Source organism: Capra hircus, chromosome 4 (assembly GCF_001704415.2).
Source record: "Capra hircus breed San Clemente chromosome 4, ASM170441v1, whole genome shotgun sequence".
Lineage (NCBI taxonomy): Eukaryota > Metazoa > Chordata > Mammalia > Artiodactyla > Bovidae > Capra > Capra hircus.
Genome location: NC_030811.1, coordinates 5,830,230 through 5,848,000, shown reverse-complemented (window position 1 = coordinate 5,848,000; position 17,771 = coordinate 5,830,230). Strand labels below are relative to the sequence as shown.

The window sequence follows — 17,771 nt, the reverse complement described above, 5'->3', positions numbered from 1 at the left end:
GTCAGTTGTCTATGAGGCCAGTCGCTGGTCAAGATTTCTGTTGTTTCTCTTGTTCCAGTAGACTCCCACTCTGCAATGGGCGGGGACCCCACTGACTGAAAGCCTAGGATGGCTCCGCTCTAAGAAAACCCCATGAGGTCACGGACGTTGAGTGAACAAGTTGCGTGTTACAGCTCTGGGACACACACATTTGCTTTATCTGAAGCTTCCAGAAAGGAAACTCCAGGATTCCCTGCACTGCCAAAATGACTCAATACAGCTATTCTCTTGCTTCACTGTGGGGTGGTGGTGGAGGGGTGGGGGTGGGGGCCGGGTTTACACTTTCCTTCTTCGTTCACTTCAAAATATAAAGCAGAGGGAATTCACTCCAAACCCAGAAGGCAGGCTGCATCCTTCTAGGTCTATCCGTTTTCCCAGGTTCCAGAAAAAAAGCCTCCATTTAACATGGCAAAACAGTCTACCTGACTCTCACCTGCCTGCCAGTCTGATCGTCTGTTGATTCTAAGACACAAGATGGCATCCCAGCATCTTTACAGGTCCCAGCCTTCAGGCAACAGTCATAAATTCAGCTGAACAAAGCGGTTTTTAATCAAAGTGGGACTGGGTGACACGTCATGGGGAAGATGAGCTGTCAAAGGGTTCTCTCTGTTCCTCTGAAGTTCTCTTCATTTCTTTTATCCTTTGCATACATGCTAAGTCGCTTCAGTTACGCCCACCTCTTCGCGACCCCACGGACTGTAGCCCACCTGAATCCTCTGCCCGTGGGATTCTCCAGGCAGGAATACTGGAGCGGGCTGCCACACCCTCCTCCAGGGCATCCTCCTGAGCCAGGGCCCCAACTCCCATCCCTTGTGTCTCCTGCACTGGCAGGAGGATTCTTCACCACTGCTGCTGGCGACCCACTCTCCACCTTCGCTGTCACGTTAGCCTGTGAATGTCTTTTGTGGGGAGGGGTTACTTACCTTTGGCAATTACTGTCTAGCAAAGAAAACTGACACTCTAATCTTGTAATCATATAATAAATCCATATGACCAGCTTGTTTCTGCCCTACACCTTTCCCATGCCTTTTCCCTGGAAAAGATCTACTTTTGTTCTTAATGTAGAAGGAGACGTACTTCAAAGGGAGGAAAAGCACTGATGTGATCCTCTGATATGGAATCAATGTTTAGAAAATAGAAAACTATCCTGTAATAAATATAAACCTTTACAATGTCATCATGAATATATTCAAAACAAATTATGAAGTAGAAAAACAAGCTAATTATTTGAAAAAACTTCCGTAAGTCTCTTTGAAAAGATAAAGCAGACAGCCTACTGATGTCCAGACACACAAAGTCACAGGGGCTCTCTTGGCATTGTCCTTGTGCTTGCGAATCAGTAGCAGGCCAGGACGCCGGACACGCTGTACGGGATTCTGACACTTACCTGCCCAGCTGTGTCCACAAGCTGAAGATGATACTCCTGTCCATTTACTGTGATCAATTTTGTGAAAGCTACAGTGAAAAAGGAATTAGAATATTTGTTAGCTAGGAAAAAACAAACTTTCGATCACTGAAAGCTTGAACAATTGACATCCAATTAAGCAGAGTCCTTAATAATCTCATAAAATGATCCCAGGAAACAAAAAAGAATGTCTTGAGTTTAACAGACCCTTCCCTCCTTCCATTATTGAACTAAGCAGTGACGACTTACTAAAACCAACGTCAGGCAAACCTTGAACTATCTTCAAAGACACTGAGAGCAGACAACGCTTCTATCTTACACAAAGCAGAGTGAGCGCTCTATGGACGGCCCTCTTGTGAAAGGCGCAGCATACAGAGCCTGAGGTCTAGAATGAGCCCAAAGCACACGACTTTTCATTAATTTACAGCAAGTCTGGTGTCAGAACACAAAGAGCTAACATTAACTGAAGTGCAAAGAGCTTCCAGTGCATAAAAAATTAAACAATTTTATCGAGAAATAGAACGGCACAGAATAGATGTTCTTTGTGAAGTCACCACTCGACTTGGATTAAGGCTGGAAGCAATTTGTCACAACTACTTTTCCCTATCAGGGGAGTGGGTGGGAATCAGACTCAAATCACTTAGGGAAAGTTCATAATTCTAAGGAGAGAGACAGCAGACAAAAAGAGATGAAAGAGGAAAGAACCATTAATAGTAATAGGATATGAACCCTTGGTAAATAACCATCTGAGCCCCTGGTAAATAAATGGGACAGATTTCTTCTGCACACCCCAGGCCCAGCATCTTAACTCAGCCTGAGTCCTCAATCTCCTGGCTAGCCCCCCACCTGACTGGAGCAGCCAACAGAATCCACCCCTTGCGCCGCTGAGAGAGGACCCACTCCTGCCACTTTGTTCCACAGACAAAAGAGACAGCAAAAAGCGACTGATGAAAATCCTGAGAGACAGCCGTGACAAGGAGAGATCTTACGTCAATGATGAATTCGCCCGGGAGAGAAAGGCTGGCCCCCATGACAAGCGATAATCGAAGAGACGCGTCCTAGCGCCAAGCTTTTCTGACGCGACCAGGGCGAGGCTAGAACCAGGGAAGCGAGAATCGCAGAGCAGACCGCCCGAGCCAGCTGCCCCACTTTATCATCCCTGTGCTCTTCCTGAAAACCATCACTTCAGTGAAATCGACACACTGGATGAAAACTGAATCAGAATACATCAAGACAGGGAGTACCCAAGATAAACCGCTTTCATCACTTCTAAGAGAAAAACGCTACTGTACTCTTCCCACACGCTGGAACCTTCAATTTGGGGCGCACTTCGGACTGACTGTGCTCCTGATCCCTGTCGGCCGGGGGCAGTCGTGGCGTGCAGTGTGAAGACCTGCCCCCCTCCCCATCACACTCAGTCAGGTGAGACCAGAAGCGCATCTGAGACTCGATGGAAGCTCTGTCAGGGACGCTGGTGAGCAGGAAACCTGGAAAGATCACTGAGACTCATCATTCACGAACTCTTTCCTGGGGACCGGTGATCACTGCCAGCACTGTTCCAAGTGTTCAAGATACTGCAGTCTCTGACCTCGGTGAGCTGACACCCCAGGAAAGGGAGGATAAGCAGATGGAGAGACAGACACACACAGTCAATTAGCTTCCCTATGAGAAGCATCCAGGCAGAGCTGAAACTGCAAGTGAAAAAGTAACAAAGTCAGGGAAAAGTGAGAAAGACTAAGCCACTGAGACTGCGAGAACAGTGAGGGTGGGGGGGGGGTGGACAGAGGAGCAAGTTAACGATCACGCTAGGATGCGGTGAGTAACCTGGTGCGATCTGTATTTAAAGAAAAGATCACTCTGGCTATGCCATGAGTAGTGAGATGGACGAAAATGGATGAGGGACACAGGGAGACGCCATCTAGACTATCACGATCTAAGAAGGATGGGGGCCTGGACTGGAGGGCTGAGAAACGGCGGATTCTGGATGCCGTGCACAAGGACAGAAAGGGTTTTCTCACAGACTGGAAGCAGGTATGCGACACTGCAGATCAGGATGACTCCTGAGCTTCTGGGCTGAGCGACTTGAGGCCCGAGTCACCAGCTATCCGCAGAGGCAAGGCCTGGAGGAGCCGCGGTGGGGGCGGGGCGGTGTGGCTGGATTTAGTTATGTTCAGCGCGAAAGCCCAGGAAATATCCAAGGAGCAACGGGGGCAGCTAAAGAAAACAGCTGAGCTTAGAGGAGAGACAGGGTCACCAGAGAGCAAAGGTCTGAGCGTCGGGGGCACTGCGAGGCTGGGTCAGAAAGACATGAGATTCAACCAACAAACAGGGGACATACTGGCCAGTGAGGGGAGAGACAGAAAAGAAACAAGATATTAATAAGCGTTTTAGCATTTCCTTGCCTAGGAAGAGGATGTAAACCCTCCTACACACAGCAGTGAAATCAAACTGAAGACCTTCCATCTGCCGCAGGAACACTGCCTCTTCTTGTTACTACAGAAAAAAGGGAAGTGCAACGAGAGGCACGCCTGTGGGTTCCACAGCCCGGAAAGACACTCGACACAACCTCCTGGTGTAGAAGGGAAAGGCGGCCGGCTCCTGCAAGCCTGACCTTGGGCTCTCCTCTCTCCCTCCCTTTCCAATCACTAGAGAAATTCCTCCAATTTTCAACCTCAAACCCTGAAACTGCCGCAAGCAAGATGAACAGAGGCTTAAGAGCTAAGTTAAACCTAATAAGCAAATAAGCAGCATATTAATAAAGGTTTCTAAAATGAGGTACTCATAAAATAAGATCTGTGTTACTAATGTGCGCTGAGAATTCCTAATTCATAGTCTGCTGGACAAGTTACCCACCATGCAACGCGTGATGATGCAGTACAACGCCTAAGGAGAATTTCCCAACTTCTGGTGAGGAGCTGTACTAATTCACTAACAGTGCTACTTCCAGATGGCAGAAACTGCGAACCGCTGCCATTTTTCCTTTAAATTATAAACTACCACTGTGAGATTTCATCATATCAATTTAGTTTCAATTGAGGTGTGACAACAGCCATGAAATTAAAAGATGCTTGCTCCTTGGAAGGAAAGCTATGACCAACCTACACAGCAGAGACATTACTTTGCCGACAAAGGTCCATCTAGTCAAAGCTATGGTTTTTCCAGTAGTCACGTACGGATGTGAGAGTTGGACTATAAAGAAAGCTCAGTGCCGAAGAATTGATGCTTTTGCAGTGTGGTGTTGGAGAAGACTCTTGAGAGTCCCTTGGACTGCAAGGAGATCCAACCAGTCCATCCTAAAGGAAATCAGTCCTGAATATTCACTGGAAGGACTGATGCTGAAGCTGAAACTCCAATACTTTGGCCACCTGATGCAAAGAACTGACTCACTGAAAAGACCCTGATGCTGGTGAAGATTGAAGGCAGGAGAAGGCGGCGACAGAGGACAAGATGGCTGGATGGCATAACCGACTCAACGGACATGAGTTTGAGCAAACTCCGGGAGATAGTGAAAGACATGGATGTCTGGCGTACTGCAGTCCATGGGGTCCCAAAGAGTCAGACACAACTGAGCAACTGAACCAACACCACCGTTACATTTCATCATATCAATCTAGTTTGAACTGAGTTGTGGGAGTAACACTACAGTACATAAGAAAGCACATTGGCAGAGCAGTATTTGGTCTAGAAATTTCCTCAAACTAGAAAATATTACCATGGTTTTATTGATGCTATTCTCTTAAACCCCTGTTAAAAGATGACCGAGTCCCAGAATTTTTGCTTCTGCAGTGATACTTCAGAGATGTGTTACTACTGAATGTCTGCTAGCAACAACTTGGACTAGATTATAAAGTTAGGTGTAGCGATTCCCAGATTTAGAGTAGTGTTTTTTAAAACCATGAAACCACACATTCGTTTATGATGCTACCAAATGACAACCATTTTCTTGCTCGTTCCTTGGTTTCTCTGAGCAATTTTCTTCCGCTACATTGTGGGGCAAAGGGTGGAGGGCTTCTCACTGTGTTACTTGGTCAGAAGCCTCATATACGGAACGTGATGTCTGTATATGCCTCATAAACTTAAAAAATTGTTTTTTTATTATTTGTTTTTGGCTACGCTGGGTCTTCACCGCTGCATGGGCTTTCTCTAGCTGTGGTGAGCAGGAGCTCCTCTCTGGCTGCGGTGCTTGGCTTCCTTTGTTGTGGAGCATGGGCTCTGGAGAAAAGGCTCAGCAGTCGCTCTGTGGCATGTGAAATCTTCCCGGATGAGGGATCGAATCTGCGTCCCCTGTGCTGGCAGGAGAGCTCTTAGCCACTGGACCACCAGGGAGGTCCCACCTCATGAACTTTAAAGGGACTCATACTTGGACAATCATTTCTGCTCTTGCCAAAAAATTTAATAAATACTGAGAATTCATCTTTATTACTGAATACTAAGTGTTAGGAAAATATTAAAAATGTGATTAAAGACGATGCTGACAGCCTTCAAGGTAGGATTATATTCTGGTTTTGAGATAGCATCAAGGTAAGAAAGTTCCACTTTCATCAGGTCCATTACTTACATACAAAGAAAATGTATTTATATACAACATGACTTTCCTTCCAATTCAATTTTAAATGGCACAAAGCTACACAATTAGAAGAACCACTTTTAGGGCAGAGCTTGCCATGAAAACTGTCTTCTATGGATAAAATTCCCCAATGAGCCTTAGCTCTTTAAGGACACAAACTTTGAAATTGCTACGTATAGCAAATATTAAGGGCAAGGTCATGGGTTATTCTGTCCTTATTCTGACGCTGAGGCAACCAAGCTTGTGCATGTAACATTCAGATGAATCTGCTCCTCACATTGGCACACTAGTCGATGCCAGCTAAACACATCAACACAGGATGGAGTTAGGATACCTCCTTCCTGAGACTGGCAGGGGTTACCTCAAACTCGGATCTGCCTAGTTAGCTCAGCAACCTACAGGCTTCCTTCCCTGCCACCAGCATGCTGGGACGCAAAGGACAGTTGAGTATTTTAAGCCAGGGGCTGGCAAACTCTGTCTGAAAGGGGCCAGACAGTAACTATTTCAGGCTCTTCAGGCCAGATGGTCTCTGAGGCAGCCACTCAACAGCTCTGCAATCGTAGAGCTGAGACGGCCAGAGACAGTGGAGCACAGCGTCTTGGCAGGGCCACGTTCTGATAAAACTTGATGGATCCTGAAATCTGAATTTCACGCAACACTCACATGTCACCAGCATTCTTTTTCTTTTGACTTTTTCAAATATTAAAAAATGTAAAAATCATTCTTTGCTCATAAGCCATACAAAAAGACAGTGAGGCCTTTCTGACATGCAGGCCATTGTCTGTCAAATCCATCATGAGCCTCTTTTTTGGCAGGAGAAGTCAAATCCAGCTGTTAAGAGTCATGAACCTGGCTGTTAAGTCGGCTTCAGTCTAACATGCCAATCAGACTTTGACAATCTCAGCTTTAAATCTGTAAGCTCCTCGGGAGATTCTAGGTAAGTCATGGTGTCAAGAACCTCAAGTCTTGGTTCTAGTGTCTGCCTAGGGTTCTAAGACAGCCTGAAATAAGACCAGCGTCCAAAACACCCGCTTCCTGGGATGGAAGCATTCCGGGTTCTCTTCCCTGTTCCCGCGATCTAGGCTTGGGCCATGGGCCTAGAATCCTTCAGGAAGATTCTGAAATCATAGACTGATACTGGACAAAGTAAAGGCTGAGGCTGGTTCTGGTCTTGGGGGCTTTTTTCTGCACATGGCCTGAAACGCCAACGAGCTCTGGATACAACTTTTCAGGAAACGCTGCAAGGGCTCGCTCCAATCCTGAAACAGCTCACTCTCCACAGCCTCCTCTCAAGTCTTTAGAGCTGGAAGGGGCTGTGGGGACTAGAGCGTCTATAAAAGTAAGGTACAAAGGAACTGGAGTGTTTTCATCCTTTCAAGCCTAGGATTGCTAGAAAGGGCTACTGCTGAGAAGGGGAAAGAAGACCGCATACTCTCTTTCCATACAGCAGCGTCTCTAACAGGAGGTTCCAGTGTGGAACTGCATCCTATGGGAATGAGTAACAACGTCGAGACAATGGCATCTGGGCATCATTCAGTGTGAAGTAAGATTCATTCCGTGTGAAACGGGTAAAGCTGTGGAAGTTTTTCTGGGCCCCTGGCTGGAGATCTATAGGTTTAACTGAATACTCTTTGCAATCAAAGCCTCCAGGAATACACAGTGGCTGCTGATAAGCAAAAAGCAGGCTTCTCAGCTTATAAATCCCTGAAAACAATACTTACTATTTTCTATGGTTGGATCGTAGGAGTCAACAAATTGGCCTTCAACAAACTGAATCGTCAACGAGGATTTCCCTATAAAAGAGAGCAACAGCTCAGTATGTATTGGTATATTACGGTAAAAAAAAATAATTTTACTATTTTACCAAAAACAGTCTAAGAGAAAATATATTTCATATATACAATAGGAATTTAAGCAATGAAGCTACTATGAATTAAACATGTCTGTGATACTAACAAACAGTACTAACCAATAAGCATATCACACAGTTTTTAAAAGTAAACAAACCTTTAAATAAGGTCTAAGCTAATTTCCTCTGGTGTCCCTGAAATCTGGTTATTAATTATGAATATAAAATTAAAACAGCATGATTAGTTTCTTTGAGTTCTTTAATTTATGGATGTTGTAAGTGTTATCAAGCACAGTTTTTAAAGAGGATAATCTGAACAGGGGCTTCCCCGGTAAATGATCTGCCTGCAATGCAGGAGACCTGGGTTCGATCTCTGGGTCAGGAAGATCTCCTGGAGAAGGGAATGGCAACCCATTCCAGTATTCTTGCCTAGAGGATCCCATGGACAGAGTAGCCTGGTGGGCTACAGTCCATGGGAACTGGACATGACTGAGCGACAAACACACATACACAATATCTGAAAACATGCGATAAAAGTCTACTTTAACGAATCAAGAGCCAGCCTTCAGCTCTCTCCCCCTCTGCTGTCAGTCAATTTCTCCTGGGGGGCTTGAGAACAGGGACCCTGTGAAGAAAGAGGGCAAGGCCACATTGCAGCCGTCCTGCTGAGTCCCAGGGGACTGGCTCCAGGACTCCGCTCAGACACCAAAACTCTAAGTCCCTCATGTAAAGCTGGTAGAATATCAGTGAACTTGCAAAACAGAAATAGACTCACCGACACAGAAACAAATTTACGGTTACCAAAGGGGGAAGGTGGGGCGGGGATCTATGAGGAGTCTGGGACTAGCAGAGATAAACTCTAAACAATAAGGTCCCACTGTACAGCACAGGGAATTATATCCGATATCCTGTAACAGACTAGAATGGAAGAGAATACGAGAGAAGACAACAGACACCGCCAGATTACTTATAATACCCAATAATACAAACCAAATACCATGGAAATAGTTGTCAGTGTGTAACAGATTCAAATTCTGCTTTGTGGAACTTTCTGGAATTCGTCCCCCAACCCAATATTTTCCATCCGAGGTTGGCTGAACCCCTGGATGTAGCAACTGCGAATATGGAGGGCAGACTGATTTTATCAGCAGGAAACAGGAAGTGATCCCTCCCTAATTTCACCCCAAACCCTTCCTTCTCTTACATTCTTAGAGCATTATTAAACACCCATCTTACGGGCCTGCCATATCTCATGGAACTTCCACCTCAAAGTACGTGCAGGGAGGGCCAAGGAGAGCAGTCTGGTAAGACTAGTTTCACACTTGTGGGGCCCACCTCCCTCCAGACCACAGAGAAGAGAGGTGTGGCTCAGACTTTCACACCAAAGGCAGTCCCCACACGCTCCAACTAATAAACACACGCGCTTCAAAGTCGGGGCTGTGGGAGATGACGAGAAAAGCCCCCAAGCTGGCAGGCCTCTCTGGACGCATGTGCAGTAAGCACAGTTCAGAGCATCTTTAGGATGCCTAAAAACGGAAATTGTTCTCTACAAAGCAGTCTACAAGAGCTTCTGAAAATTAAGTGTTACTGTCTTGCTTAAAACCCTCACTGCCATCAGAATAAGCCCCACCTCCGAACCGCAGCCCACGGTCCCAGGCTCTGCCCACCAGGGATCCCTATCTCATCTGCTGCGCCCACCCCCACCCCCAAGTGAGTGAAGTCGCTTAGTCATGTCTGACTCTTTGCGACCCTGTGGACTGTAGCCTACCACGTTCCTCCATCCGTGGGATTTTCCAGGCAAGAGTCCTGGAGTGGGTTGCCATTTCCTTCTCCAGGGGATCTTCCCGACTCAGGGATGGAACCTGGGTCTCCTGTGGTTCAGGCAGACTTTCTCTATCTGAGCCACCAGGGAAGCTCGGTCGTATCCTTCCATCTTCATATCCACCCCCATCCCCAAGCTCCAGTCAGATCCTTCCATGTTCACCAAGTTCTGCTGCCTTCATGCCTTTGTCCCAGCCGCCCACCCCCATCTCTGAATGTACACACTTTTATTGTTATTGTGGCCTGAGTTCAAACATCCCTCTCTAAGACCACCCAACCGGAGGTGCACCCACTCCCTGCCAGTCACTCTCTCATAGTGGTCTTGTTTCCTTTCTTTTCCTGCTTAAAAGCTGTCTGAAAGGATCTGCTTTCACTAATCAGTCTACCAAGACAAACGCAGCGCCTGACACACTGTAAACACATGTGCTCAGACCTTTGATGGGCACACTCACACTCAGACCACAAAAGATGTCAATTCATATACATGACTAGGAAACAGGTCAACATGTTAGTCCAAAAGTAACTGTGGTTTTGCACTGCTGGAATTTTCCATTTGATATTGGAATAAATATGGTTATGTTATACATCATTTTAATGTGTTTCTTGCTTTATGCTTTTTTACTAATGACTTATTATGTGCTGTTTATTTCATATTTATTTTAGACTAGGGAAATGATGTTAGACAAAAAGCAAATTCAAGCAGTTTCTTATTCTAGTTCAAAATGGGTCATAAAGCAATGGCGACACCTTGCACCATCAACAATGCATCTGGCCTAGAACTGCTAACGAACGTATAGTGCAGTGGTGGTTCAAGAAGTTTCGCAAATGAGAGACGAGAGCCTGGAAGACAAGGAGCACAGTTGCCAGCAACCGGAAGGTGACAAGGACCGGTGCCGAGCAATCCTTGAAACTGATCCTCTTACAAGTACATGAGAAACTCCTGAAGAACTCAATGCTGACCATGAGCAATCCTTGAAACTGATCCTCTTACAAGTACATGAGAAACTCCTGAAGAACTCAATGCTGACCATTCTATGGTCATCTGGCATTCGAAACAAATTGGAAAGGTGAAAAAGCTCAGTAAGCGGGTGCCACACAAGCAGACCAAAATTCAAAAAATTGTCATTTTAAAGTGTTGTCTTAAGTCTACGCAACAACAAACGAGCCATTTCTCTATTGGGTTGTGATGTGTGATGAAAAGTGGATTTTATACAACAACCGGCAGTGACCAGCTCAGTGGTTGGACTGAGAAGTTCTGAAGCACATCCCAAAGCCAAACTTGCACCAAAAAAGGTCACGGTCACTGCCTGGTGGTTTGCTGCCCGTCTGGTCCACTACAGCTTTCTGAATCCTGGCAAATCATTACATCTGAGAAGCACGCTCAGCAAATCGATGAGAGGCACTGAAAGTTGCAAGGCCCGCAGCTGGCACTGGTCAACAGAAAGGGCCCAATTCTTCTCCACGACGACGCCCGACTGCACAACCAAACACCTCAAAAAGCTGAACAAGTTGGGCTACGAAGTTTTGCCTCATCTGCCATACTCACTTGACCTCTCGCCAACCGACCACCACTTCTTCAAGGTATCTTGAGAACTTTCTGCAGGGAAAACGCTTCCACAACAAGCAGGAGGCAGAAAATGCTTTCCATGAGTTCATCGAATCCCGGAGAACAGGTTTTCACACCATAGGAATAAACAAACTTAGCTCTCATTGGTGAAAATGTGTTGATTGTAATGGTTCCCATTTTGATTCATAAAGACATGTTTGAGCCTAGTTATAATGATTTAAAATTCACGATCCGAAATTGCAATTATGTTTGCAGCAACCTAGTAAGAAACAGGCGTCTAGTCTGTGTTGGTGCCCGAGCGCCGGCCTGCCGGTGCCACAGAGCTGCAGCGGTCGCCCGGCCATGCCACACTCTCCAGGCGCACTGCGGGCAGAAGGGACCATGCTGCACTGGCACCGCGGTGTGCCCACTGCCCTGCGTGTCTGTATGCTTATTTTTCCTAAAGGGACACACACACAACCCAGCCTTAGCTCATTTGCGACTGTGTATTTTAAGAGGGAAGAGTATGTCCAGGGAGGAAACGTTCTGACTTTGAGAAAGTTTTGATGAGGGAGATGGTAACACCTGGCCTACGTCAGGTGAGATACTAACCCCTTAAGGAACATTTAGCTCAAAATACAACAAAACTCTTTTATGCAATGAAAGCAGTAAGAAGGAAAACAAACAAACACACACCTCTTTTATAAGTTAGCAAGGCTGAAAAGTTTTGAAGAATTTTTAAAAAAGGAATTAAAAATGATTTTTATAACTTTTTCAAAGTAGAATTAGATTAAAACCGGTGAAAGAAAGAAGGTATGCTATGCTATACGTGTTAAGCTTCCCCAAAGAGGGAGATCAGTAGGAAACACTGGATTAGATAGTAACAAACCATAATGTGTTGGCACCAGATAAGTCTCAATAGCGTTACTTGCAAGGGTGAGGGGTGGGGGGTGAGGGGAAATAGCCTCGTAAATTATTGAGTCAATTTGTGAAGTGACGACCAAACTGGAAGGTCACACACCATGAGGGCTTCCCTGGTGGCTCATGCAGTAGAGCATCTGCCTGCGATGTAGGAGACCCGGGTTCAGTCCCTGGGTCGGGAAGATCCCCTGGAGAAGGAAATGGCAACCCACTCCAGAATTCTTGCCTGGAGAATCCCAGGGACAGAGGAGCCTGATGGCCTCGGTCCATGGGTTCTCAAAGAGCTGCACACGACTGAGCAACTAACACTTCTTCACTCCTTTTACACACAGTAAACAAGACAGCATGAGATTAAGTGCAAAATCACAGGTACAGACAACCAGTAGACCACACTGAAAAATGATGATTACTGGCACATATCCGGTGAGAGTTCCCTAGTCATTATCTTTATAAAGGGCGTAAGTTACTTGACAGGCTTAACGGACATTTAACTGGAAAACACAAGTAACTACTCTGACAAAAGCAGACAACGTAGTTCAGCTCAGGCCACAGGCAGGCTGACGGCAAGCTCTCCTCTTCGGGAGAAATTGGGGCGCGAGAGCTGAAACCCCAGCTCCCCAGGGAGCAAGCTGGACTCCACTCAGAATGAGCAGAAGTGGGACTGAGGAAAAGCTAGGTCTCCTTAGGGTCTTTCATCCTTGGACTCTCCCCCTAAGGGGAGATCATTAAATACTTAAGAAGGAACAGGAAGGTTCTATTTGCAGACCTGACACAGTGGTCTACTGTTTCCATTCAAAAGTAGAACTATAAGCTAACCAGGGCTAAAATCTTTACAAGTCAGCACTAAACGATACCTATTCTCAGTACGCAAACGCCAGTACTCCCAGTGCTCTCAGTCCTGGTTCTAGTCACTCCTGGCTTTGAGAGGTGCCCTCACCAACCTCCTCCTCCAAACTGGCCATTCAGCTCCCTGGTCAAGTTCACATGCAGTCTGCCTGCAGCAGCTACAAGAGACTTTGCTAATCTATTGCAAATTGTGTTCTTTACTTGAGCACCTTTCAAAGTCTGGCCTCATAATAAGTTCACACATTGACTTTGGCTTTTGCCCTAATCCAATCTGGATTCTGAAACACTAGTTATTTCCTGAAGATGGTTCAACAATGGTCATGCTCTCAGAAGGTGCATTAAGTTTTAAATCTGAAGAGAATCTCAACTCCAGATCAACTCTTTGGAGAGACGTTGTATGGAAACTATACAGGCGTGATCTGAGAGATAAGGAAAAGCAGCGCGTGAAGAGACGAGGGTTTACCGATAGAGACATAAATCATTCATTTTGTAACAGTACTATCTTTGAAATAGGTTTGAAAATAACATATTTCAATACCCCACAACTATCTTCCAAATAGTCTCCCTCCAAACTAAGAACCACCTCAGTTTTAAAAATCATAAAAATTATTTTCAGAAAGTTTCTTCTGAACTTTTTTACCAGATCAAAAATAGCATTGCCATATTTATATGTATTTTGCAATGGTGATTCAGCATACTAAGTTTTTTCACCCAGTATTTTCACAACAGAAGATAAACCTTCAAGGCTGTTAACTGAGTCTCGCACTTCAAGACTGTTACAAAATGGGCACTATTTATACAAATGTTTTAGTAGCTTTCAGATTAGTTTTGAATGACTTTTCATGTTTATTCTCCAAAAAGAAAAACACTTATGTATCACTTCCTATCCCTTCCCTGACCCTAAAGAGCAGGGCTAAAATGAGGAGGAGTAGGTTTCAATCTGCTAGGCTGTCAAGTCCTTGGGAAGAAGGGTCCATCAGGACCAAAGTCATGGATCTGGGACACAACCCATGCCAAGAACTGCCTTCATTTTCCCTGAGTCCTTAAACTCAGCACACAGGACTTTGATGACCATGCATATGAGCTGTCCAAACTCACTGGTCCTGCTACCAATAACCATCTCCAAACCACAAAACACCCAGATAACTCACCTCCAACATCTGCACTTCCCAGCGCCCTCACCTTCTGACTCCCATCACCTAATCCAGCCCATCTCTGGAAGCAATGTTGTCCAATTAGGGGTCATTACTTCACTAGATCATGAAATCAATATACTCAACAGAGCTATGACCAGCACTGTTTTTAAAGAAACAGGCACACCGGAGTGGACTGCAAATAATAAAGTCGCCAAGAAACTTAACAGTTACATAAACGCTTATGACTGGGGTAAAATGTGTTTCTTACTACAGGTTGAAAAAAAGTTAGAGGCACACGACTCTCTGATTCTCTTGAATCTCCAATCTCTACCACAGCTCACCTCCTTCCCTATGGTTTAAGCCCCAGGATAAATCACTATGCGCTAAGATGCAACGCTCTTTTATCAGAACCCGCCTTTCCTTTTTCTCTGGGCTCGCTGATAAACCCTCTGATCTCAATCTAATCTTTGGCCTTTTCCTGAGCCTGTTGAGCTCAGCTGTAGCTGTGTAGGCTGGCAAGTCTCCAGCTGCGACCCCTCCCCCAGTCCCCTCTTTAGGAATCCTTTCTGGGGGTGTCCCTTCCCTAGCAAAGCAGTCAAGTGTGGTTCTGGCAGCATCACAGAGTAATTTATTACAAATGCAAATTCTTGAGCCCATCCAAACCTCCTGGATAAGAGTTTATTTTTTTAAATATATTTATTTTTAGCTGCATCAGGTTGTTGCAAGTGGAATCCTGGTTGTGGCCTCGGGGGCTTAGCTGCCCCGCGCCATGTGCGGTCTTACTTAGCTCCCCGACTAGAGATCAGACCTGAATCCCCTGCATTGAAAGGTGGATTCTTCGCTAGTGGACCACCAGGCAGTTAAGTCCCAGATGGGAATATTAACAACCACCCCCCCAACTCATTTGCTGCAGCCTGAAGTTTAATACCCAACCCCCTGGCCCCAGCCACAAGTTCAAATCCGACCATTCCAAATCAACTACCTCCTGCAGCCTGAAGGGTCTTCCCCAATCCTCCAGTTCCTCCCAGCAGCTCAGATCAGAAGCACAATGGCACCCCACTCCAGTACTCTTGCCTGGAAAATCCTATGGACGGAGGAGCCTGGAAGGCTGCAGTCCATGGGGTCGCTAAGAGTCGGATACGACTCAGCGATTTCACTTTCACTTTTCACTTTCATGCATTGGAGAAGGAAATGGCAACCCACGCCAGTGTTCTTGCCTGGAGAATCCCAGGGACGGGGGAGCCTGATGGTTGCACAGAGTCGGACACGACTGAAATGACTTAGCAGCAGCATACTGGGCCGGGAACTAAGATACAACCCTGATTACCAGCTGAAGCTGAGCCTTCAAAGTCACAGCCGCGAGCCTGGGTCTTCCATTCACCCCACAGTGAGCAGCTCACCTGCCCAGCCCTCTCCACACCGTTGCCTGGAGGCTAATGTGTGCGCTCAGCACACCCTCCTTCCCACAGTGCCAGCCCCTGGCTCCAGACCCCACCCTCTTCTGGTCACCTCCTCGCCGTCCCCCTGAGACACTTCTGAACTCCCTCTTCGTTTCTCCCTCTCCAATCCATCTGGGTTTTCACACCCCTCTGAAATACTTACTAAGTCTGTTTAAAAACCTCAGGCAGTATATTCTATCTCACGTTCCCCTTCTGTTCTCAGGGCTGGAGAGGGCCCTGGCTGGGTGCTGCAGCTGTTGGGTGCTGCCTGCTGGACCGGAGAGGAGTCGCGAGACACGAACGGACCTGTGAATTAAAGCTCCACCCGCTAGCCCAAGGGAAACGCAGCCGTGGGGACGCGTGTGGCCACTGTGTCCTCCATGACCACAATACCTGACAAAAAGTGTGCAGCCTCTGGTGTCAGGAGCTTTTAGTTAAAAGTCAGGAAAACAGAGGCTAAAGCTATGGAAGCAATGAAGAAGAGAAGCAGTGCTTTCATTTCACAAAAGAAATCAAGGAACAGTGAAGCCTACAACTCAGAACAATCCCAAGAAACCCCTGGCCTGAGCCACCACGCTGGGACTTCTGGATGTCTGTCTCTGCAGGGACCAGAGGCTGCACGGCCACCCAGCTGCAGGTGCTCTGTTCTCCCCGCCCACTCCCCAGAGCTAAATAGTGACATTACCCCAGCTTCCATACTGTGGTGCTGGAGAAGACTCCTGAGGATCCCTTGGACTGAAAGGAGAGCAAACCAGTCAATCCTAAAGGAAACCAACCCTGAATATTCATTGGAAGGATTGATGCTGAAGGTGAAGCTCCAACACTTTGGCCATCTGATGTGAAGAGCCGAATCAGTGGAAAAAGACTCTGATGTTGGGAAAGACTGAAGGTGGGAGGAGAAGGGGGCAACAGAGAATGAGATGGTTGGATGGCATCACCGACTCAATGGACATGCGTTTGAGTAAACTCCGGGAGATCGTGGAGGACAGAGGAGCCTGGCGTGCTGCAATCCACGGGGGTCGCAAAGAGTCGAACACAACTGAGTGACCAGCAATAATAACTGGCATTGAAACCTTGACTTCCAGTTTCAGGAGTTAAGAGACAGAAGCGCTGGGCTAGCCACTCTGTAAAATGAGGTGCGCCCCTCAACCTGTCCAAGCACCTTTCCCCCTCCCAGTTCTGCATCCAAACAGTTGTATTTTCAAGCTTGATAACACTTCGTTCTACTCTGAAGCCCAAGTTTTCAAAGCCCTGACTATGGGTTAATTCATTAATCTACTCAAATATCTATTAAGCAGCTCTTGGCGGGCTTTAAGAGTCGGACAGGGCTGAGCATAGAGCACACACGTTCCAGGCGTGTTTGCAGGCACTGGGATCTATCACCAAACAGACAGAAACCTTTCTCTGGCATGTAAGTTCTAACAGTGAGGAGTATATTAAAAAAAAAAAAAGATAAGCACAATAAATGCAGTAAATTTAGAGAAAATATGCATCTGTTCCTTGTAAACAAAAGGATAAAATCAACAATTACCATGATTTTTTAAACTAATGAATGAATGGATCTAAGCAACAATAAGGAGCAGCTATTAACGCCACAAAAAGAGAAATAACCAGATATTATGGGTCTCCTGATGCAAACAGAGACCTTTAACCTGGAAGCAATTTTAAGAAGGTTGGGGAAGGAAAAAGAAAAAGAAACCACTTAAATCTAACCCAACGATGTAACTGCCAACTTACAGGAAATAACAGGGGACAAATGAATGCCTGAATCCTGTGGGATGCAACCAACTAAACCCAGGGTATAAGGAACACATCAGGACCCTCATGAATCAGAGTCTCCTGGGGTGGGCCCACGTGTCAGTATTTTCCTAACTCCTCCAGGGATTCCAGCGTGTTTGAAGTTTGAAAATCAGGAGGGTTTCCCTAATGCTGAAGAACAAGGAGTTCTCCCAGGGACCATGTTAAAGTGTAGATTGTTAATCTAGTTGATCTGGGGTGGGGTGTGGGATTTTCCATTTCTACCAAGCTCCCTGGTGATACTGATCTCCAAAAGTGAAAAAGTGAAAGTGAAGTCGCCCAGTCATGTCTGACTCTTTGCAACCCCATGGACTGCAGCCTACCAGGCTCCTCCCTCCATGAGATTCTCCAGGCAAGAATACTGGAGTGGGTTGCCATTTCCTTCTCCAGGGAATCTTCCCGACC

The 17,771-nt window shown here is 46.2% G+C and overlaps 1 protein-coding gene across 1 annotated transcript in view; it reads right to left on the bottom strand.

Moving 5' to 3' along the window:
- RHEB (Ras homolog enriched in brain) overlaps positions 1 to 17,771 on the bottom strand; it is a 51,478-nt gene that overhangs the window by 11,807 nt on the left and 21,900 nt on the right. The window contains 2 exon segments of the mRNA NM_001285656.1: positions 1,427 to 1,494; positions 7,733 to 7,804. Coding sequence (NP_001272585.1) covers positions 1,427 to 1,494; positions 7,733 to 7,804 — 140 coding nt within the window.